Source organism: Sciurus vulgaris (assembly GCF_902686455.1).
Source record: "Sciurus vulgaris genome assembly, chromosome: 12".
In the NCBI taxonomy this organism is placed as follows: domain Eukaryota; kingdom Metazoa; phylum Chordata; class Mammalia; order Rodentia; family Sciuridae; genus Sciurus; species Sciurus vulgaris.
Genome location: NC_136473.1, coordinates 76,005,586 through 76,030,060, shown reverse-complemented (window position 1 = coordinate 76,030,060; position 24,475 = coordinate 76,005,586). Strand labels below are relative to the sequence as shown.

The 24,475-nt window shown below is 48.6% G+C and overlaps 1 protein-coding gene across 1 annotated transcript in view; it reads right to left on the bottom strand.

Annotated features, from left to right (window-relative positions):
* Positions 1-24,475, bottom strand: part of PLXNA2 (plexin A2) — a 208,186-nt gene that overhangs the window by 175,856 nt on the left and 7,855 nt on the right. The window contains exons 2-3 of the mRNA XM_079107853.1: positions 6,345-7,610; positions 572-754 (exon numbers count right to left, since the gene is read on the bottom strand). Of these exons, the coding sequence (XP_078963979.1) occupies positions 572-754; positions 6,345-7,532 (1,371 nt within the window). The 5' untranslated portion in view covers positions 7,533-7,610. The remainder of the gene's footprint in view (positions 1-571; positions 755-6,344; positions 7,611-24,475) is intronic.

The window sequence follows — 24,475 nt, the reverse complement described above, 5'->3', positions numbered from 1 at the left end:
TTGAAGGAAAAGACAGGTAAATGACTCCTTCCTGAGCATCGCACGCCACCAGATAGCAGCAACCATCACTCGCCCTAGGTTTTCAGAATTAAGACCCATAATCTGCCTCAACCAGCTTCCTCCATTCAACAGACTGTTGATCAGTACAACCAACTCTGCGAGTCCCAGGGAGGAGTTTACAATGTGGGTTATTCACAGCGTAATGAAAACAAACAAACAAACAAACAAACAAACAAACAAACAAAAAAAACCAGTTCTAATTGATTTGGGAATGAGGAGTTATTTTTTTTTTTTTTTCCCTTTAGGCAAGGTACTGTCCCCATTTCTTGAGGTTTGGCAATATTGTAATATTTTTGCATTCCCTTGACATCCACTGACTGATGGCCAGAGGACACGGCCAGAAGACAAGCCATAAAATTGACTCCTGTCTACCTCCCTTTCCATCCTATTTCCCGCCTGAGAAAATGAAGAGGTGTTTGTAGTTAACTCTTCACTGACAGCCACCTTCCAGAAGAGACCCTCAGATGAGGGGCTGAATGGCATCAGAGGGGCCACAGTCATAGGTTCTTACCTTCTTCAGCTTGCCACTCTTGGTCCCCACAAAAACCACACTGTAGCCATTGTAAACGTAGGAGGCCACGGAGGTCATACGGTCCCGACTGGTGGTATAGAGGGTCAGGCCCTCCACTGGAGTGGAGCCTCCAAGGGGCTGATTGATGTCCAGTCCACAGAAGTTGTCATCGATGGGGACCGGCTAGAAGGGTAAGGAGAGGGCATGAAGAACAGTGAAGGCATGGCAGAGTCACTTCAGTTATCCCCACCCGAGTCGCCAGCCAGAGGACACAGGGCCTCAGGCAGCCACAGGATGGAGCTCAGGGCTGTAACACATGATGCAAACCAAAGTTCTCCATCAACTGACCCACAAGGGGCATAGTGGCTCCTGTGGCATTGGATAAAGAGCAGTCACATTTACTCAATGGATTCACCTGCACCTGCCCTTCTGCCAGGAAAAGCAGGCTCACTTTGTAGAGTTGATGCTTGAATTCACTTTCTGGTGATTTTTGATGTCCCTGTGGATCATGTCATTCTGTGAGAATCTTTCTATTTTAGATGAGGGTCCCCTCAGTGGACGTTCACCCTAAGGTTAACGTAACAAAATTTATAGATCCTGGAGAGGGTCTCTCTCCCTCCCTCCCTCTCTCTCTCTCTGAGACAGCTCATGTTCCTTGAGGCACAAGAAATTTTAAACCACTCAACTATCATTGCTACCTGCTACCCTGAGAATACTTGGCAACTGTCATAATAATATTGGATACTGACTTCTACTTTGGAACAAAGTGAATTGATCTAAGCCTTAGTTTCTTTATTTGGAATAATATCGTTCCATTTTTCTGAAAGAATGAGGGAGGAGAAAGTGATATAATGCATTTAAAAGAGTTCTGTTAAGTTACATAGCCATCTCCATTATTGTACGTTATAGGTCAGTATTTGGGAAACGAAATCAAAAGATAATTTTTTCCTACTCCAGCCTTTTAAAGGGAGAGATTGTGTACCTGTATAAAGAGTATTTGTCAGGAGGGACTGGGTCATCTCTGAAAGATCACTTTGAGCAAGTGAAAAAATATTTGCTGGACAGAAGTGGGAAGACCTGGATCCCTGTTCTACTGCTAACTGGCTGTGTCATCTCAGGCCAGCCACATCCTGTTTTGGAGGTATTAAAGTGTAGAATGGATGGTTTCTAAGATTTTGTTCAGTGAAGAAAGGAAGGAAGGAAAATAGGCTCCATGCTTCCTGAAAGCAAGGCTGATGGAAGAGTTTGCATTCTCTGAACCACGTCTGGCATGAGGCTGGGCCCCGATGGGTACTCTGAGACACCCGAGTTGTCTGCACAACATGGAATTGTGTGGAAAGGCTGCAAAGTCTGGCTGCAAAGAGGCCTGAGTCCTGGGGCAGCTGTCCCTTCTGGGTTTGAAAAGGTGGAAGAAGAAAAGAGGAGAAAGAAAATGGCCACCTGGAGAAGCACAGAAAGAATCAAGGAGATGCTTGCCCTCTGTTCCTCTCAAAGGCCTTTTCTTACCCTCACCAGGGAAGAGCAGGCTGACACATCACTTGTTGACAGACTCATTTCCTTGGAATAATTGGTTTATAAGATATAGCATGTGATTTTTTTTTTTTAAGCCAGGAACTTCCCTTCCATTCTCTTCTCCATTCCCAAGGGAATACAGACTTATTTATTTCTTGTGGTTCCTTGGTGTTTTGTCAAATTCAGCTGCTCCTGCTACTGGTAGGAATGATGTTGCAGTGGTGTATGTGTATTCTTTAGGACAGGAAATCAGTTTTTAGGTTAAGGATGACCTTGAACTCTGGGCAAAATGGAGTCTCTGCATAGCAGAAGGAATGAGCTTCCTGGGAAGAGAAGAAGTAGTGATGTGCTGGTGCCAACTCATGAGAGATGATTGCATGCATCTCTGCATTCAGTGGTATTGCGTTGGTGCTTGAAGTCAGCCATGGGGGGAGTATTTACACTATAGGAAACTGGCAAATCCTATCAACAAGGGCTTTTTCCTCCCTGCTCTACTTGTATAGAGCCAGTTATTTACTATTTATCAACATATCACTGGGCCAGTGGTAAAAACTTCTAGTTCCCTACAAAGATAGATGGTGTCATCAGCGACTACCTTTTACATTTTCTACTCATCCTACACAGTAGGCAGTAGCTGCTCTGGTAAGAGTTAGCCGATTCACGTTGTAGAAGTCTATACTGCTACCCAGCAGCATGATTTTGATATTCGTGTAGCCTCTCTCAGCCTTTGTTTTCTCCTCTGAAAAGTACCAGGACTGGACCAGGTGATCATGAAGCCTCCTTTCAGCTCCAAGTCCTTGATTTCATGACTTTGGTTTTTTTCCTCTATGTTCTCCAGAAGCTTGTAAAACCACAGAGTCTGGGCACAGTTGTAACCCAAACCAACTATTGATAAATAGATACAGAAACAGAAACAAAACAAAACCCTGGTAATTATGGATTTCTCTACATTCTTCCTGACTGTAGAATCTTCAGCATTGTAAAGGAAATGGTGTGTTTTGATTCCAAGTCCTTGGGATTGACTGGCATTTCATTCTCTCCTTTATTTCTCTCTCAGTACATTGTTAGATATTCCCAAACACCTGCTGCTCCTTTACTGTTGCTCGAATGGTCAAAGTTTGGAGTATGACTTCCCTTAAAGGTGGGGTAGCTAAACAGACAGAGCCTGAACTCAGAAGTCATTTGGGATGAACTGAACTCAAATTCCTGTTTTATTGTTCATAGTTATATGGATTTAAACAATTTATGCAGTCTTTTGAGTCTTTGTTTTTCCATCTGCAAAACAGAGATGATAATTCTTGCTTTGTAGGGTCATTGTTAAAATGAAACGAGCTAACACATAAATTACCCAGCACAGGCTTTAGCATGTAGCTGCTACTTGATGAGTGACAGTTCCCTTCCTCGCCACTTTTCTGAGGGTAAAGCTCAAATTCTTGACTGACAGTTCCATGGAAGTTCAGAGATCATGTTAAAGCTAAGTTCTGGGACTACAGCATCGCTGGTTGATACTTAGGCCACTCAAAGACCACCAAAATATCTCTGGATCCCCAGTTCTGACAAGTTTTGGACAAGATGGACCTGTAAGGGGCCCTTCCTCTTGCATCCTGCTGTCAAGTCCACACTGGGAGGGTGTGACCCAACGGACGAGGGTGTGGACTTTGAGGGGCTATTCTCTCTGAGGTCCTGGTCCCTCCGGCTGTCACCTCTCTCCCACTGCCTTTGCTGTCCTTTGGGTCACTAGCCCAGGCTTGTCTCTCGGCACCATCACTGGAGCAGAGCAGGGTGTCGTCTTCCTCTTTCCTCTGGCTCAGAAGCAGGCAGGAATCAGCAGTTTCCTCCTGACAAGATTCACTCTGGACTATGGGAACCTGGCTGGACTTTGCATGGAGTTAACCCTTACATCTCTTCTCTACTTCTCTTGAGAGGTTAGGGTCATTGAAGTTGGAGATTATTTGGTCATTTTATAAAAGTAAGATAAGTAAGCAAATAACTGGCTCTTTATTATTGTGATTAGAATTAATAATCATAGCTGCCAACTTATTGAATGCTCATTATATGCTAGGAATTGTGCTATGCATTTTATGTACATTTTCTCTTTGATCCTCATAATAACTATGAAAAGAGGGTCATATTATTTCTATTTTGAAGATGGAAAAAAACTATGGCTCAGACCAGGTACCTTACTTGCCCAAAGTCACATAGGGCATAAGTGGTAAAAGCAATTTTTAACCTAATCTGTTGGACTTCAAAGTCTATTGCCTTAACCATTATCCTAGAGGACCAAGCACATTAGGAGAGGAACAGAATCATAGCTGGGTCTGGTCTATATTCCTTCTCTAGAAGTGGTTTTGGGCCTAACAGCAGGCACCCTCAATTCAGAGTACTCAGAAGACAGTCATATGCCTCAGTTCCAGGTTGTTTTCCCAGCTGCAGATGCAGAGCCCACAACCCTTTGCACAGGAAACTATTTTTAGCACTTGGCACATTCTCTAACCATTAACTAACATGCCAGGTATGGTGCTAATCTTGCCGTATATTTTCTCATCTGATCATTCCATGAAATGGGCATCATGAGCCCCATCCCACAGATGAAAATGTAAAGATGTTAAGTTACTTTTTAAAAAATATTTTTTAGATGTTGATAGACCTTTATTTTTATTCATTTATTTATATGTGGTGCTGTGAATCAAACCCAATGCCTCACACATGCCAGGCAAGTGCTCTACTACTGTGCCACAACCCTAGCCCCTTAAGTTGCTTTTGAAGCAAGAAATAGAACAGATAAAATTTAAACCCTGGTTTGGTTACAGAAGCCCATGCTCTTATTTTTTCGAAAAATATATATTTTTTTAGATTTAGATGGACACAATACCTTTATTTTTTATTTATTTATTTTTATGTGATGCTGAGAACCACACACACTAGCTAAGGGCTCTACCACTGAGCCACAACCCCATCCTGAGAAGCCCAAATTCTTGATTGCTATATTTTGTTACCAGTTTCTCTCTCTCTCTATCCCTTTCTACCACTAGATTATAAGATCTGTGAGGGTGGGGATCATAGTTTTTTATGTTTGCATCTCCAGTGGCTAGAACAGTGCCTGGAACTCAGATGATCTTCAATACCCTCTTGTTAAATGGATGGAGGGATAGTAAATGAATGGATGATGGAAGGGTGTAGGGAGGGAAAGAAGGAAGGATGTAGGAAGGCATGGAAGGAGGAGAGATGGATGGATGGATGGACAGATGGCAAGATGAAGGGAAGAAGAAAAGGAAGGAGGAAGAATAGAGAGATGGAGGATGGACAAATGGAGAGAGAGAGGGAAGGGGGGATGAATGGATGCAGGGAGAAGTGGATGGAAGGGACGGTGGGTCACTTAAATGGTAGCATGCTGAACCTCTGACAGGTGCTTGTCTCTGAGGTTCCGTCTCTGCTGTCTTCATGTTTAAATCTTGAGGAGAGCCTTCTCCCTCTCATCCTTTGCATGGACTTCTGATTCTTCTTTTCAGTTTTCAAGCTATCTTCAAGTTTGATTTCCTTCCTTCTCCTCTGACTCAGCCATCCAGTGTCCCCTCACTTGGTCTCACAGTGACCTATTGCCTGCAGGTATACATCTGGTCCCATTCTCTCTGGCCAGCCTCACCTACTGGTCTCTCTCACATAGCTGATCAGGTTGCAATGGCCTCCTTGCTATTCCTCAAACACTCCAGGCATGCCCTGAATTCTTTTACTTGTTGCTCCCTCTCTAGAACACTTTCCTGACACCTGCATGGCCCCCTCTCTTCTCTCACTGGTTCTTTGCTGGAATACCATACTCAGTAAGTCGGTTCTCTCAGTTACTGCTATCTCCCTCTCCCCTGTTTAACTTTTTTTTTTTTTTTTTTTTTTTTTTCTGGAGCCATGATCACCATTTTGCAGACTGCAAGTTTATGTATTCATCTGTCTTGCTCTCTAGTAGGTAAGCTTCATCAGGGCAGGGAGCTTGGTTGTATAGCTCACCAAGCACCTGCATCAGCACCTGGTGTGGTGTAGGCACACAAAACGTATATTTGGAATGATTTAATGAATCGACAACATGCCCCAAGTATCTAGAGTAAGCAAAACCTTGTGTTATGGGTTGGATACTACTTGATAATCTCAGCCTAACAACCTTTCTCACTTATGGCCCTTGGAAGGTTGGAAATAGGATGTGCAGAGGGACATGGGCTGCAAAGACGGAGCCCATGTGAACTATGGGGAGCAGAGTGAGGAGCCTCCTTACCGCTTTGGTGCACTGCACATCTTTCCCCAGCAGCCAGTTGAGTTCCAGGTTGCCCTCGCCCTGGTAGCAAGACTGCAGGCGCTCCTTGATCTGCAAATTGATGGCCCGGATGGGGAAGGCACAGAGGGCGGAGTCGTCGGGCGGGTGGTGGTACTGCTTCTGCCCTTTGGAGAAGATGGCGAAGAGCACATCATCCTGGCTGCTGATATTGAAGGCCTGGGCCAGCGCTTCCCCGGGCTTGGCAAGGTAAGCAGCCTGCAGGAGGCGGTATTCCACCCCGGCGCGTGTGCAGCCGAAGGGCAGGGACACGTAGGAGTGGAACTTGGGGTCATCCTTGCAGAGACGCACGATGCGGGAGGTGTAGAAAAGGTCCCCAGCAGAGTTGATGGCCACACCCTCAGGGGTCTCAGGCTGGACAGTGAGAAAGTACACGAAGCCCCCGCTGGCGAAGCCATAGATGTAGAAGATGTCAAAGTGTGAGACCAGGGCCAAGGTGTCAGAGGGGATCTTGATGAGGGAGGAGACGAAATCGCTGTGGAGCTCATAGTCCAGCATGGCGGAGGACTCCGGGTCGCGGGGCAGCTTCCGGCTGGACAGCGTGGGGAAATAATCCTGCTTGCCGTCCACCGCGGTGCCGATGAAGAGCTTGCCGTCCTCCCCCTCGGAGCGCACGATCACGCCGTACATGGTGCCTGTCTTGTTGACACTGGACAGGTAGTGCTCCTTCTTGTGGGACGGCTCCACCAAGATGAAGAGGTCGTCGAGCCGCAGTAGCTTGCAGACGCCCTGATAGAGGCTGCCACAGGCCAGCAGGCGGTTCTCAGAGTAGTCGATGATGAGCAGCTTGTTGACGTTGTTGGTGAGGGTGAGCACCTCGCTGCAGGGCTGCACGATCAGGGGTGGGTAGCAAGACTTGTTGTCCTCCTCGGGCCCTGTCTTGTGAGCTACCTGGATGGTCAGGTTGCCCGTCAGCTTGTAGACCCGGTTGATGGCCCCCACATATACGGCCCCTGTCCCGCGGTGCACAGTCAAGTGGTTGAAGGTCCAGTCGCGGTTCTCTGAGTGGAAGGTGCTGAACTGAGGCATGCTGGCCGCTGGTGGGGCCAGCAGCACCCAGAAGGCGGAGAGTAGGACCACAGACCGGCTGTCAATCTGTGGGGCCCATGGCCAGGGCCTCCTCTGTTCCATCCTGAGAGGGGCCAGGTGGAGGAGACCACTCCTTTGTGTTCTTCTACTTCACCTTCCTAGCTTGGCCCTCACATGATTCTGGAAAACACAAGGCAGAGTGAGTGGTCAGACTGAAAATGAGGAGTGAATAGGATTGCTTGACCCAGAGTCCCAATCCCAGCTAGCTCTGAGTCTCTTCCTTCTGTATGTTGGTTTTTCTATTTTTAACATACTCTTTCCCTCTTAGGGATGTTCAGGGAATCCTATTATCTATTTTGGTCTCCAGCCTTTACGCTATAAAATACTTTTTTTTTTTTTTAACTTTACAAAGCATCTCTATTTCTGTCCTCTGAAGACATCATTTTATCTCTCAGAGAGGTTAAAAGACTGCTTAAGTTCACCCAGCCAGTCAATGCCCATGTGAAGACTGAAGCCAGTTTTCCCCACCCAATTGTCAGGTCTTACCCCAGGGGAGTAGAAATCTCTCCTGGTTTCTAAAAGCTTGTTAGGAAAGCCCTCCTCCCTCCTGCTCTCCCGAGAGTCTGATATCACAAATAACATTCCTTCTTATTCCAGACTCCCTTTGCCTCACACGGCGGTGTTTTTTACTTTCACCCTGAGTGATGGTGGTGCCCTTTGGCCTCTTCCCCAGAAAGAAGCACCCCGATCTTTAGCTGTTACAACTTGTTCGGAAAGGAAAACATGCTGTACCCAGTAAGATTTGGAATTTCACAAGAGTCATTCAGGAGCCCGAGAAGCCTGCGAGAGCTGGCCAGCCAACTCCTATCCCTTTGACGAGGGGACAAGGGGACGTGTTGCCACTGCCTCCTAGGAGCCAGGCGGCCAGGTCCTGGGGAAGCTTTCAGCTTCTCAGCAGGTGGAGCTGGTCTTGCTAAAGGGCTTGGCGATCTGGGACCAGCTTCAGTCGCCTGGGGCAGGAGCTCTGGGTTGGGAACATGTGAGGAGGAGCAGAGGGAGGCAAGCTGAGCTCAGTCTCAGTCAGCCACGAAAGGGGCCTCCCAAGTGCTCAGGCATCCGTGAAATCAACAGTGGGCCCCAATGGCCGTGCCCCAAGCCCTGTCTCCAGCCCTGACTGCTTTACTCCTGTCTGCATTCCAAGGAAGCAGCCCTGAGAGCAGGGTAAGGCTCCAGAGGACAGCCTGCAGAGACAGCCCCCCACCCCAGGCAGGGGGTGGGAGGGCAGAGAGTGGAGCCCGGTGGTCAAGCTGCTCCTGACTTTCAGGGAGAGGGACAGTGGCGGCATGGCAGCAGCGCCAGGGGGAGGAAGCAGTGAGCTGTCTGGCAGAGAGATCTTTTCTCCAGCTGGACAGATCACCCGGCAACCTTCTCAGACAAGTCCAGACAGAACTCAGCACATGAGGAGGCAGGAATGGAAAGGGCCAAGCAGGGGATGGAGAATTTGCTCCGAGGCAGCTTAGGATGGCCCTTTCTGTCCCTTCCACTCCACAATCTGGCTGGACTGGATTATCATTAGAACAGACACCACTTTGAGAATCCACACCAGTTTTTGCTTTATATATTTAGAAACTCCCTTCCTGCTCCTCAACTCTGTATCCTAGACCTGGCAGCCACTACGGTGCCAGGCGAGGTCCCACTAGCTGCCCCTCCAACTAGACTCCACCGGGGTGTTTTGGGGTGACTCAGGAGGCCTCGTGCTTCCTTGGAAAGAGGAAGGCAGCAGCAGCATGAGGCTCAGGCTGACCTCAGCTACTCCACCACAGCCCTTCCGGCCCCACGCGCACACCGGCAAAGGCTCCCAATAGACACAGCTTTCGGTTTGAAAACCAGAGGTTATTTTTAGCTATGTCCTGAGGCCGGCCGGTAGCAGGACGTGAATTCCTCAAGAGGAGCTGTGGAAAGGAAATAACAGAATCCTCAAATTCTCCAGCTGGACAGGGAATTGCAAGAGACGGTTCTTTGTAAGTCTCTCTCCCTGGGTAGGAAAGTTTCTTTGGCCACAGGTGGAGAGTGGTGTGTCCCACCAGCAGTTGTGAGAAGGAAGCTAATTGTGAGCACACTGTGCCTGGGGTTTTGCATTTAAGTAAGTGCCCTCTGAAACAATTGCCCTGAAGTTGTGCATGGTAAAATCCTGCTTTCTCCGGGACATACATGCACATGTGTGTTTAGCTTGTGCGGGGAGGAAGAGGTCCTGGTAGATAATATCAAAGGACATATGTGAGGTTAAAATCAATCATCTCACCTCCCCGCTCAGTATCCTCTCAAGGTACAGTTTAAATAGTGAGTGGCTTTTGTTGTTAGAATTTGGGAACAAATTTGGGACCTTGGGCAAGTTGAGTCTCATCTCCCATTCTGGCTGCATGGGGATAATTACAGTACCTAGCTCTCTGGAGCTGATGAGAGTTAATGTGATAATGTAGGGAGACAGCATAGGTGCTGGTACACAGTGAGAACTTACTTCATGTATGTTAGTTGTTATTATTATCATTGAAACCTCCCAGGGAAATGGCACTTCAGAAATCCTGCCGGAGCTCTCCTTGTCTTTTTGATTATACTCTTCCTTCCCATGGGATGAGCATTATGAGTGGATCTTGGCTCCCCAGATCTCCCTGACCAGTGACAGAGCTCAGTCTGGGAAGCAGGTGGCATGAAAAGGGAAGAGACCCAAGATGATCATCTCTGTCATTCTACTGCACCAGTCTCAACATAGCTTCCCATAGACTTCAGGGACACTGGTGGAAGTGCAGGATCCTGGGAGCTGGACTGAGAATGGGACACTTGGCCTGATCACTAGAAGGCATGGAGTTACAGGGCAGAAGGAAGAATGGAGGACCCAGGAAACTTGAGTTAAATTTGTGCCTTTTGTCATTCATGAATTCATGTATTGTGACTTCTGACTGATCTCCTGAGCCTTTTTTTTTTTTTTAATCTTAAAATATGTTAATTAGTCAACCTGTAAGATTTCTTCTTCCAGATGAAATGTGGCCTTGAAACCTGGCTCCTTCAGTGTCTGGAGAGAAGGCTGCAGTCCTTCTCTCCTATCTGGTGATGCATTCTCAACAGATCGCCACAGTAGGCCCCTTTTCCTCTCATCCCTCCAGCAGCATCCGTTCTGGGACACACTGCTTCTGGTGAGCAGCCAGGGAATTTATCCCACTGGGCCCAGGGACCACCCATCCTGGGACAGCTGTTGCTGAGCATGGGATAGCAACAGGAGGTATGCTCTCATGCTGCGAGGGGTTGAGGGGAGATTTGCAACACACCTTGGGAGTGTGGCCTTCATAAGGACAGTGACCATAAGAACAAGAAAGAACCTCGTTTTTCCCATGCCAGAATTGATGTTACCAAGTAGCTCTTCTACAACAGGGCCCCAGGGACAAGTGTCAGGCCTTCTATATGAGTTCAGGGTAAGGGAAAGAATGCCCACCTTAGTGTCTTTGATGCATGATGGTGTCACAGTTAAGTGCAGCTCTGGATTTAGATGCTGGGACTCAAACAGAGCTATAGCTTTGTAAATGTGGTCAAGGTACTTGGCAATTCTGTGATGCCATCTCGCTGCCTAAACAAAGTGGGTTTAGTACCATCATCTGCCACTCAGGATTATTAAGATGAAATCAGTTAAGACCTATAAAGCACTTAGAACAGTGACCAGCCCATTTTAAGTGTTCAGGATACACTAGTGTTTGTTATTACCAAGTTATGTGTTGTTATTTCCAGTTCCTCTCCTCCATCCATTCCATGGTCTGTCTTAGAATGCGTTTCTATCCTCAGTTTGGTAAAAGACAGGGAACATATATCGTGACCTCATGTACCTAGCATTTCCTCTTAACTCCTATTTTCTGCTAGCACCAGCCTCAGAAGTTTTCTTTTTAATAACAATGCCCTCTTCTTTCTGTCACATCTTTTCTCTCTGTTTAGTTTATGAAATCACTTGTCATATGCATTCTCAAGAGCTGAAACTGGCCTAGCTTCTGTTCTCCTATCCACTTCCCTCTTCCCCACCACTATTCTCAAACCAGGATGAGCTGTTTTAGGACTCTCATCTTATCTGCAGAGCCTCCCAGGACATCTTAGAGTGCTCACCATGCCAAGGAGAGGTCGTGTTTGCCTCTTTGGGAAGCAATGCCACTAAATATTTTATTGGGAGGGCCTGATGACACCATCTCCTCTATCAGGATCCAGGAGGCAGGTGTTGGTGACAGTCAGTGAAGGCATCTGATCCCTTCCTGATTAGCTGCTGCAGGGTCAGGGGCAAAGTAGAGGGGAAATGAAAATCATGTATCTGCAGGTTCTCCTCCCTGCTGTCCTGTTCTGAAGCTTTTTACAAGGTCTGGGTGTGGGTGCTTTATGCTTTTCTTGTTGGGAATGGAACTGGGGGCAGAGTAGGACTTAGAGCTAAATCGAGCCCTAAGTTCAAGTTAGTAGGTCTCACACCTTGGGACCTACCTGTAGACCCACCATCACCACTCCCTCCATTACCATCATCACTGTCAACACCATCATTATCACCTCCAGCACCATCCCAGTGCTGAGGATTTTCAAAATGGCAGCAGTAAATGGTGCCTATTACTACTCCTACTACTGCATCCATGGGTGGGGCACACAGCCCGACCCTGAGGAGCCAGATGGAGATGGGGAAAAGGTCAGCATGAAAATGAGGGCTGTGAGGTCAGAGAAGAGTTGACAGCTGCTCCTGGAACCAACCAGACTTCCTGCTTCTCCAAGACAGAGGAAAGTCCATCCTCTCCCAGCTTGCCTTTCTAGTTAGTTGTGCTTCTGAGCAGAATTTTGGGGTGAATGCTGAAGGAGATTATGAGATCACACCAACCTACCACTTTTCTTTTTTCAGATGAGGAAATCAAAGTCTGATGAAAGGAAACAAATTGTTCAAGGTGATTCAAAATGAGTCAGGGATAGGCTCCAATCAGAACTCAGACCTTTGTGACATGAAATCTAGTACTTTCTTCCTTCGTCCTAGGTGGGAGAGTCCTGGGAGGTGGTTATGTTCTCCCTCAAGGCTGTCCTATCTGGGAGAAAGAAGGTGCCTTTGATGGTGGCCCCATGATGGACAGAAGTGAGGGTGGCACTCATTGGGCCCACACTGGGACATGGTACCCAAGGCAGATTCAAAGAGGTCTAGGATGAAGGGGCAGAGGGATGAAAGAGATGTTGTCAAAATGTCTCCCTTCCCTGTCAGGGAAGAACGACCTCCTCTAGCCTTCTTCAGCTCAGGCAGGCCCAGAATAATATCACACTGAGGAATGTCAACTACATTGTGTTTGGGGGGCTATGGTGTCCTGTGCCCAGTGGAGAGGAGCCCGATGGAGAGGAGGAAAAGGTAAGCATGAAAATTAGGGCTCTGAGGTCAGGGAAGAGTTGGCAGCTGCTTCTGGGACCCGCCTGACCTCCTGCCTCTCTGTGGCAGAGGGGACAGGTCAGATTTCACCTAAGCGCAGAATGCCGCTCTCTTTTCCGAGTGTTAGCTGCACCAGAAGAGACAGAACACAGATATTAAGGGGGTCAGCCTATCTAGAGAGGATCCCGGGCATGCACTGCCAAGGAGATGGTGGAATTTGCTGACACTGGATGTTCTTGCCGGCTGTCTAGGAACAAGCTTACCCAGAGGCACGGGATCGGTCCTGATGATGTCAGAAGGCTCCTTCTGGTGTCAGATTTCTATGAATAAAAACCCATGAGAATTACGGTCTAAATGCGAGATTCTGAGGCCCCAGCCTGTCCCCTATGGGTGGAGTGGTACTGAAGGACCCATCTGAAGGTCCCTCGGGCAGTAGAACGTGCAAACATTCCAGCGTCACTGTAACACCGACCTCGGAGGTAGTCCAAGCACGTTGGGCAGCACAAGGTGAGCAAGAGGGCGAACGTGGAGGCCCCGGGTGACGCCAGCAGCTGAAAGGCCTCAATTAGAGTGAAAGGAGTTATCTGGTATTTAAATAATTATTAGATTGAAGGAATAATCATGGGTTTGAGCTGATTTTTTCCCCACTGTCACCCTGATGGCGTCTATAATATTATTATTCAAATGCCCAGGCTTCTCAATGAGAAGGGACCAAGAGAGAGAGGGAAGTGGGGGAGGGGTGGGGAGCGGCACGGGGGTGGGGAGAGCTGCTCATTTAATCTCCATGTGACAGGGCTGCAGGAGGTACGATTAGTCTTTTTCTTATTTCAGCTGTCACTCATGCACAGACACCAAGATTGTTATTAGCGTTATTTTATGCACGCGATTTAAAGGGAAAGGGGGGAGGGGTGCGGGGAGAGGGAGAATTTCCTACTGAAAATAACGGGACCAAAGGAACAATTTAGATGTCACTGCTCTACCAGCTGCGTTTGCTTCATTAATCGAATGTCATTTTCCCCCTAGACTCTGTGCTGTTATGTGAAGCTAAGTGGCTAGACCTCGCCCCAGAGCAGAGGATAGGGAAGGGGAAGAGGGGAGAAGAGAGGAAAACGGGGCTCTTGCCCATATGCACCCTTGGCATTCTTCCCTGAGGTGAGGTGGGTAATGCTTTGGCTTCTCCAGGGTGGGTCAAGGTAACGTGGAGTGACAATTTCTGCCTAGCCACCCTCTCTCGCTATGAGAAGATGGGTCTCTGCTTGTCTTCACGGACACAATTCCTTTCACATGTGGGATAAAGTGAGATTCAATTTCCAATGACCATGGAGCCTGAGAAGGGAATTTGGGGTGCTTCTATAGTCCCTATCAGTAATAAGGGAAGAAGCCACTTTCTGGGCAGGGACCTGGGCTGTCTGACCAGGGCTCTGTGTAGCTCTCTGCTCTGGGAAAGGTCTTTGGATCCCACAAAACTGCATGATGGTGCCAGACTGGGCATGACCCCATGGTGGACAGGGGTAGGGAAACAGGGTCACAAGTGTGAAGACTGGGTTTGGGGCAAGAAATGTGGAATAAGAGGTGTTAAAGATCAAATTGTGTCCTCTGTATTGAAGTTCTAACCCCAGGACCTCAGAGCGTGGCTGTCTTTGGAGAAAGGGTCTTTGCAGAGGTAGTGGAGTTAACATGAGGCCATGACAGGAGGCTGGAGTCCAACATGTCTGGTGGTCTTATAAGAAGGGAAAGCGTGGAAACAAAGGAACAACCTGTGAAGAGGCACAGCCAGAAGACATCCTCTACAAGCCAAGGACAGAGGCCTGGAAGGGATGCCTCCCTCACAGCCATCGAAAGGACTCAAACCCTCAGGCACCCTGAGGCGTCTTCCCAGCCTCCCTAACACTGAGAAAGTGTCTCTTGCCGAAGCCACCTGGCCAGCACCTGGTGAACTAATACAGTAGGGAGGAGTGACAGATTCTAACTTTTCTGCTCAGAAATTGCTCTTTTAAAGAAAAGGGGTATGTGCACATGCCTACCTGAGGGAGTAGGGGGGCACAAGTGGTCACAGGGCTGGGCCACATAGAGATGCAGAACTTGAACATCTCCATGAGAACCCAGGGCAGCCAACCACACTTCTTCTTTAACTCCCCAGGAAAACAGTAGCCCAGACAACCCACTTGCTGGGCACACCACGGCTCTGGGATTAGGTTTGTTGATCTCTGTTTTTCCTGCTGAGTGGGTCTTACCCTTTTTGGCCCCTCCTGCCCATATCCTCCATTTCTGCCCAGGAGAGTGGCTTTGTCACTTGCCAGACCCCAAGAACACAGGATGAGATATTTTGCTACTCCCAGGGAGAGCTTTTGCTCCATTCCCACCCCAGCTCCTCCTCCACCACCGGCCCTATCCTGGGACCACTGCTTTTCATACCAGGGAGGAGTTTCTGGTATATTTTTTCCCAGGTCTCTCAGTGGGTTCTGTTCGAGCCCTGGAAACCACATCAGTTCTCCCAGGGCCTTAGAAAAACATCCAGTGTTTGTCCTCTCCTTGCGTGGGCTATAAAAGTTTGGAGTTGTCTCCCTGAATTATGAAGGGTTCTAGGATGAGTGCTCATTTGAGGGGCTGGCAGTGGGGAGGGGGTGGCTCTGATCCTTTCTGGGGCACAGGCTGGGCTGGCTTTGCAAAGTCAAAATAAGATTCATTACCCGGGGGCCGGAGCAGGGAGATACACCGCCTGACCCTGCAGACCCGCCCCATATGTCATGGGCCTGTCAGAAATCTCCCAGAATTCCCTTTATTATCTAAAGGTCGCCACCCGGGCAGAGCTGAGAGAGCTGCATGGTATAAACTAAACTACAAGAGCAATCAATTTCAAGCAGCTGCCTTCTCTGACACCCCTATCCTGCTTCCCCTTCCTGAGCCTCTGTCCTCTTCAACCCCCTCTGGGGGAGGGCCAGGGAGAAGAGCTGCCTTGCCATGGTCACCTCCCTCCTGGGTCAGAAAGAATTTCTGTGAATAAGCAGGGCGCTGAGGCGGTGAGAGCTTGGGAGTGTGTCTACTCTCTGTACTAAGTGGGGCTGGGAAGAGGTCCCCCCACATATCCCCTAATCCTAGGAGGCCCTGTTTAAACCTGGTGGTGGTGTTCTGGTAGGTGTTACTGGCTTACCTGACAGGAAAAGGAATTCCCAGGCTCCTTCCAAAGTCATACCCAGTAGGGATATGGTTTTGCTAAGTCAAGTCAAAATTCATGTCAAGGGACCTCCTATCCTAAAGGTCATGAGTAACATGATAATAGCCACTCCCATTGGTTTTTTTATAACAAAACCAATGAAGAATAGCTGCTACCTTATTATTTCCAATCATCTGCTATGTGGCATGCTGAGCTCTGAACATACTATGGATAATTTTGTGACTGCCTTGCAAGGGGTCTATGAATATCCCCATTTCACAGATGAAGGAACCGAGTCTTGGAAGGCTTGAATACCTTGACTAGTAGCACAGAATTAGGAAGCAGAACTGTCTGAGGTCCTTGCTTTCTCCATTATTCCACATTGTCTAGATTTTTGAAATTTATTTTTCAGTCAAAGGTTCTTATCACCAGCTTGGGAAAACTCACCAGAATGTTAAATAAGACTTGGTGAGTCCTTCCCTTTAAAGGTCACATCTTGAGGCCCTACAATCCCACTGACGTCTATCCTGAGCTGATCCTGTGTTTTGGAAATGGAGCAGGGTTGGAGTGGGGGCTGGCAGGAGCGGTGGGTATCAGTTACCAGGTGGGTCTGGGGCTTTTTTGTGACAAGAGTTTGCTAGTTGCCGTTGCCTTCTAGAGAAATCCCTCATGATGTTTCCAAGGAGCCTGGGAATGCTATCTTCGGCCTTCTCATCTCATCCTTACCATACAAGGGAAAGCCTGGCCTCTTCAAGATTGAAATGGGGCAGGAGGACAGGGTTAAGAAGTGCCCAACCAAATGATTAAATAAATTACAGTTACTCCACATAATGGCATATTATGCTGCCATTAAACATAATGTTTTCAAAGAATAATGACATGGCTCCAGTTCACACTAGTGGGAGGAAATGGGAGAAACAAAGGATCTGGGAAGGAAAAGCCCAAGAAAGCTCCAGGCATTCATCTGAAGGGTGGTCTCTGGCTGACCCTAAAACCCCACCTGCTTCCCCTCGCCCCAAGTGGTTCACATCTTTTTCCTCTTGAAGAAAAATGTTAATGGCTCCAGGAGATGCCAGGTGAAGTGCTTCCTGCTTTCTCTTGCAGACTGTCCTTCCTTTCTGTGCTCAGTTGCCTCCTGCAGCCAGCCCCTGACAAGTTCCAGGGACGAGGCACACTCTCCCTTCCTGATGCTTCCGCTCTGTGTCAGAGAGAGTGGCCCATTCATGAAAGATCAAGGTGTGTTTCTTAGTACTGTCCATTTCCAGAACCCAGAGTTCCCCCAAATTCACAAGGGTGGCCTCTTTCCCTAGAAGCCTGGTATTGACTCTCCAAAAATGATGCCCTCCAGGCCTTCTTCTGCAATAGACCCTGTGAAAGCCACTGGCACTTAAGACCCAGGACAGACATTCTGTCATGTACGTCTCCTGCTGCTTTGTTTCTTGTGCCTCAAATCCCTTATCCCACTTTGCCAGGCCCACGGCCAAAGGTTGACAGTTCACCTGTGGGAAATGCTTTCCATGGCTCCCTGCTGTTGCCCAGACAGGCTCAGAACCCTAAGTGCCTGAGTTCAAGTCCCTTGCAGTCTGATTGTTCACCTCTTCCAGAGGAATTGCACTCTTGACAAACTGGTTTATTTGCTGAGTCCCCAAAACACCTGGCTCATTGTCACCTCTGTAGTGCCCTTGCTCTAGAATGATGGTCCCCACTTTGTTCTTTGTCTATGCAAACCCTGCCCATCCTTCAAAGCTCCTTCTTTCAAGTCAGTTAAAAACTGCTGGTTCGGCACACTCTGATATTAGGACACACTGTACACAGCCTTGATGCTTTCTCCCTGTCTTTTAATGTGACTGTGGCCTGTCTCCTCATTGAGACAGAGGCTCTTTGAGGACAGGAATAGTACCTGCTGCTTCTTGGCCCGCCACGCAATGCTGGCAGAATGACTTTCACTCTAGACTTTTGCTCAGTCTGAATTGTGGAGAGCTGTGGAAAGAGAACACAGGGGCACGCTCTTGATTTTTGTCAGCTGACACACTGTCCCTCTAATGTGCCTTAAGAAATGGTTTGAACTAACATGCTTGGCTCAGAGATTTGTCATCCCACATCTTTGAGAGACAGCGAAGAAGGGAGCGAACATTTTGGGAAGGATCCTGGCTATTGTTCACCATGAATCCACTGGGTGAAGAGAAAATTCACGGGCGAGGTGGATGGGGTGAGGGAAAAATGAAGAATAGGAAGATCCCAGCTCTGTCTTGGAAGGATTCCCTATCTAGACTTGTACCCAAAAGTGTGGGTAAGAGAGCTGCAGAGCCACATGCTATCTAATAAAATAAGAAGTGAATAATAATACTAAGTGGTGAATTGATAACATTAAGTGATCAAGAGCAGAGTGGGGTGGGGAGAAACTCGCCTAGGAAGGTTTTAAAACAGGCTGTGTCCATAAGGAGGTCCAGCTCACGCTGGTGTATGTCGCCAGGCAGCAGGGGCAGAGGAAAGACCGTGGCCTTTGGAGACAGCCCTGGGCTTAAGTCCTGTTCTTCCACTAACTAGTTAGGTGACCCTGCACATGTTATTTAGCCTTCTGAAGGGAGCCTCACTTTCCTCGACTGTAAAGTGACACCTCACGGGGTTGTGGTGAGAATCAATGAGATGATGAATGTGAAATTGTTTTGTCAACTCTATGGCTTTGAGTCAACACCGCTTACTCTTGTTTCTGCTTTGGGAGAAACACTAGGCAAGGGCACCAGCTCCTTGACAAGAGTGACCACCCAGACCTTAAGGGCTGTGTTTCAGCTCTGGTGAGGGCGATCACCGTGCAGTGGAACCAGCTCCCGGCACCCAGCCCTCGTGGGCGGTGCCCTCTCAACACAGAACCTTTGAGTGATTTAAGAACCACTTGTGCTGGTTTTGCTGACTGGTCCACGCACCTGTGGCAGGAAAGGAGGGAGCAGAGGAGGAAAGAGGAAGGCAGGAAGCAGGTCCTGGGGAGGAGGAGATGCTGAGATAACCATCCTACAGACTGCACGAGCCCATTCTTTGGGCTCTTCACACAGTGTCTGCCTCGGAGTGTGGGGTGAAGTTCCTCCTCCTTCCTATCTTCACCCCTCTCTCCTGAGCTCCTTTCTCTGCTTTTCTGAGCCAACAGCCAGCCTTGAATGGAGCCATACCTCCTTTTCATGAGGAAGCAGCCTAAGGGGGTCTGTGTCCTACCCTGATCCTTCCCATCTTCCGTTCCTATTATTTTTCTCTCTTTGTCTGAGACTCTCAGCTCCTGAAGAACAGATCCTGAGCTGTCAAGCAGCCTTTCTAGGTGGCAAGTGTGTTCACACTCACGCGCCCAGCAGGGGATGTGTGGTGGAGCTGGATAAAAGGGACACATGGAAACAGAGGGGTGGTTGGAATTCCAGGCAGAGGTCTGTCTCCTTCAGGGCTTCGTCTGCGCAGAGATGCACACACGCTGGGACTGGAGAACGCTTAAATACCTTCGGCACCTTCAGCCCCTTGGTGAGGAAACAGGGGAGACAGACTTTGGAGGCTCCTGAGACCCTATCAGCACTGGAGGGACGGACGTCTAGGATCCTTCAGCCCTCCTGGGAGGGAACCTGAAGGGCGCAATTATCTGAGGCTGAGACACGCAGAAGAATGTGCTGAGGGGAAGCAGGGGCAATGTCAGGCTGGCCAGGTGGGAGGACCTGGGGTGGGAGATGAAAAGAGCGCCCTGAGTGAGAATCAGGCATGGATGATGAATGGGGTGTGAGAGAGAAGCCTGGAAAAGGGTAAACAGCCAGGAGGGAACCCGGAGGCCCAGGGAGGGAGGGCTGGGTGGAGAGAAAGAATGTCGAGGTCAAAGAGCAAAGAAAATGCTCCTGCAATGATTGACTCAAGATCCAGCATGTTACACACCCGGATGGATGCACATGTGCGCACAGATGTGCGGCCACCCGCCTGCCCTCCCCTCTGCACCCCTAGACCAGTAAGCAAGCCTGCTTCCTCCCAAGCACATCCCCTCCCTTCAGGAAAGCCTTTCTTCTGATGTGTTTTTATCTTTTTTTCCCTGCATCGCCAAGACACCCCTCTTTGTGCAGTGATCGTATAGTTCCCTAAGAATGTCACATAGATCGTTTCCTTAGTGTGCCCCTCCTGCAAGCCTGGAGGCTGGCAGCGGCCTCAGCATCACTGTTTTATGGGTGAGAAGACTTAGGTGTACTCGAGGTTAAATGTTTTGGCTAAGGGCCTGGCTCTGGACTCAGGGCTCCAGTAGTTCAACAAGTTACCTATTTCTCTGCTGTCTGGGGTTGCAGATGCTAGCAACTGAAATCTCCAAGGAGAGCTCATGTACTCCAGAGGTCACTGTAGGCTCCAGGTAGGCAATACTCTGCCCTGGGCGAGTTGGGGGGATCCTATTACCACTCTTCGGGAGTGGACGGGACATATATAAAGCCACAACTCAGATTCAAGATCTGGGAGACCCCCTGTGAAAGCTGGGAGGGAAAGTCCAGGGCCTGGGAGCTGTTGAAGAGCCACTGAATGCCACTTGGTTCCTGCCCAGTTCTGGCTGGTGGGAAGGAGGGTTGGGGAAGGGTTAAGGCCTACAGATAGTCCCAGGACCTTGCCCAGGTGGTGTCAGATGGAAAGAGTCTAGAAGCACAGATTTGTACAAAGTGAGACTACTGTGGCAAAGTCCCCCTTCCCCGATCTGCCCTTCTCTGTGGGCAGAAAGTCCCCTGCTAGCTTCCTTTCTAAAGACCTCAGTCCCTTCAGCCAGCTCAGATGCCAGTGGCTCCTACATGCCTTGCTAGGGCTTCTCCCCCCGCCCCCACCTCTCCCTATTCTCAGCCCTGGCCTGGCTGCTCCTCAATCCCCAACCGTGGCAGATCACTGATTAATTCAGAGCTGTTTAATAACCCTTCTATTTCGATGAAACAAGCTGTCTTGTTTTCTTTATTTTTAACACTGACTTTCGTTTCTTTGCTAAGCATCTTACTGTCATTTAAATTTCTCTGTCTCCAACCAAGCTGATAATAGACTGGAGTGAGCAGCTGCTTCAGTCCTGTTTATGACAATGATTAGAAGTTAGTGCCGTGCAAGCAGAGAATTGACCAAATCTCAGTTCAGCAGGTCTGCCCCTGCTTGTAGAGGGAGTGCTAATTTTAACATGATTAGGAGAACTCTGGCTCCAGGGGAGACCAGGACTAATCCCAACCTAGCCTTCCTGGCACCCCACTCTGAGGCCAGCCATGGGGGTGAAGGTGTGAGAACCAGCCTTGCTTACTTTGGAATTAAGGGAAGTAGTCGTGAGCCATTTGGATGAACCTGACTCTCAGCTCCACTTTTGCATGGCCTCTTTTTCCTTCAGTAAATTTACTGAGCAGAAAAGAGGGTGATGCTGGGTTAGAGAAATTGAGGCGGGTGGGGACCTTGTCAATCACCTATTATACCGTTTGGTTCCCATCTGAATTCTCAAATGCATCTTCCAATCAGTGCTTGAATTCTCCCAGCGATGTAGAGCTCATTCCCTTCTTAGGCAACCCCCTTCAGGTTGGATGGCTTTGGTTCATCTCTCTCCTCTATCCTCCTTCAATACCGATATTGAATTTGTATGACCAGGATTTATGAGCACATCTTTTCTCCCTTATGGACAGGACTTATTTCCTGTCCATCACACTTGGCACATACTAGATATTCTATAAATGTTTGTTTAATCAAATTAAACTAAGGGTTACCAACTTTAAACTCCTTGCAAGTAATGTACCTTTCTTCTACCTGAACATGTTTCTAGTTTCTTTTCTTATTTAGATAAATGTTTTGTTCCTTTCTGGCTACAGGCCAGAAAAGGCTATGTCTTCAGGACCCTCTTTTATCCTCCAGGGCTCCAGAGACCTCACAGTTGGTGGAAATCGTTGCCAATGATGCTGCGGGCCTGCAATAGAAGTCAGTCAGGTGGCCTGAACCAGTCCTCTGGATTCCAGTCCCCCCCTCCCGTTATGCCCTCTGGGTCAGCCATGGCTGCCTGGGAAAGCTCCCAGGTGCGCTCAGTTCCTGGCTGGCCTGATCCTCCCTGCCTCTTGCTTCCCTGTAGCTCCGTGAGAGTGGGGAGCCCTCTGTGCCTCCCAGCCAGCACAGTCTGCAGGCAGCTGCTGGGGTCATTGTCTCAGCCTCTTCAAGTTGTGAATGCTGAGTCTATAGAGACCGAAACACAAACAGTGCCCACAGTGCCTCTTGGGGAGGGAGGGGTGGCTTGGCCTTGCCAGAGCCATTGACTGTACAAATAGCAAGGCTTGCTATGGATGGAGGAAAGCTGGTTGCAGCTATTTAAGAGAGGGGGCCATTTCTTTGCCACACTGCCCAGTGCCCAGGAGGGGCAGTGGGTGTGTGCTAAAGGCCAGCAGATGGGCAGAGAAGAGGGGAGGCTGGTTCTCTGGGGGAAGACTGCTTCATCGTGAACTCTCTGTCTGCCCAGGCTCAAGGAACATCACCGGGCACAGGGTTGTGGAGCGAGCAACTGGGGAGAAAAAGTGGCTAAGTGGGCAGATCAGAAGAATGTGCTGGACGAGGCTGGGGCAAACAAACCTCCTAGCCATTGGAGAGCAGTGAATGATGACGTGCTGTGTGGCTCAGGGTGAGCCACTTACCCAGTTTGGACTTGGGTTTCACATCTATTATTTGGGCTTTGGTAAAAGCTGCTATCAAATACTCAGAAACATTTCCCAAGTGTTCTAAATAGAATGCCTGTTTCTTTTGTAATTCAAACTGCTTAAAAAATAATATTTAGGGAAAAAAATCAAGGCATCACATCCCCCCCATTTTCTGCAACAGGCCCTGAGTGCCATCAAATGTATAGAGGTCTATCCTATCATAGCCACCTTTCTATGCTCTGCGCTGTCAATAAGGGACAGCCCCCTTGTGCTCCAGCTGGGAGGGCCAAGGGTGAGTTTGGGCCTAGCAGAAGATAGCTGATGTTTCTCCTAAGATATGCTGGTATGCCTTGATCTGTGATCAGCATTGGTTGAGGATCCAACCCCAACTAACAGGGTCCAGCCTGGGCTGCTGCTAATGCTCTTCATGCTGTGTCTACCCCTCCACTGCCCTTGCTGTGAAAAGCTATTTCTGCACGGGAGGCATGAGCCATAGTGTACCCAGTCAGCCAGGATCCATGAGATCTGCTCCTTCCCCTGACCTGAGGGTGGTGGTGGTGGGGAGACTGGGGGACAGGGACTCTCAGAGCAATGCCTACTTCTATGACAGTATCATTCACTTCCATTCTTAGAGCTGAAGGTATGAAAATCCCAAGCACAGCAAATTCAGAATTCAAATTCTAATCCCCCTGACTCAGTGCTGGCCACGAACCCTGCCTCTGACCTTATTGATAAGGTCACTGCTGACTTTCCTCTGTTTCCAGTCTTTACTGAGTCTTTAGCCCTTTATATTTTAGTATATAAATATTTTTTTAAAAAATCTTATTTTTTGCCAGAAAATTCCGAATAAATTCAGAGAGAGAGAAGAAGAAGAAAAATAGAAATATGACCCCAGTTTGACTTTCATTCTTCTCTGAGTTTTAGAATAGTTCACGTTTGAAGCAACTGTCACTTTTTTAACTCCGTGAAACTCTCTTCCTCTGCCTGGCTCCAGAAGTAAAGACAAGCAAGTGCACTTAAGCAATCATGAAAAAGTTTGCTCCCATTGTACAGATGGGGCAACTGAGGTGCTGGGTCAGAGGCAGGAGAATCCTGTGGAGTCTGTGACTCTCTTATCTCCCACCTGTGACCAGAGAGCAAATGGAAGGCTACCACTGGGCGATAGGTGAGAAATCCTTCAGGAAGAGGGCAGAGCTTAAGTGTGAAGGGAAGCACTTTGTTTCTGCCTGCTATTGACAATTGGTTCTTCCTGACCATCTGTCAGACTCCTCTTGGTAGGACTCAAACCTCCTGTGTGAGCAGCCAGGGTGGCTTCCCGGCGGTACATGCAATTCAGGTCACTCTGAGCGGGGCCCAGAAACCTGGGTCTTGACGCTGTGATACGGGGCCACACTCAGTGGGGCAGCAGACTAGAACTTTGTTCATTTCCTGATCAACCTCAGGGGGCATCGGCCTTAGGGAAGCCCCAAAGAGATGGAGTTTCACAGACAGGGAGTGAAGGGAGGTCTGGGCAGTTGGGGTGAGGGTGGGCGGTTAGCCTTCTAGGCAGGGAAACCTCCTCCTCTGTGAAGTTCAGAACATAGGATCTTCTCCCCTAGGTAGTTTTGTTTCTTCTTCTTCAAAATAGAAAAAATAAATAAAAAAATAAAAAAATAAAGGGAAGCCGGGGGAGCAGTCAGGGGAGGTGGGAGGTCAAAGGCCAACGTAATATTTACCCAGCCCAGCCGAGGCCTTTCGCTTTTATAAGGCAGGAAACCACTTCAAAGCGGCAACATCCCCTCCTGCCACTTCTATCTGCCCACTGGTCCTCCTGCTTCTCCAGACAGGCAGGGCTTTTACACAC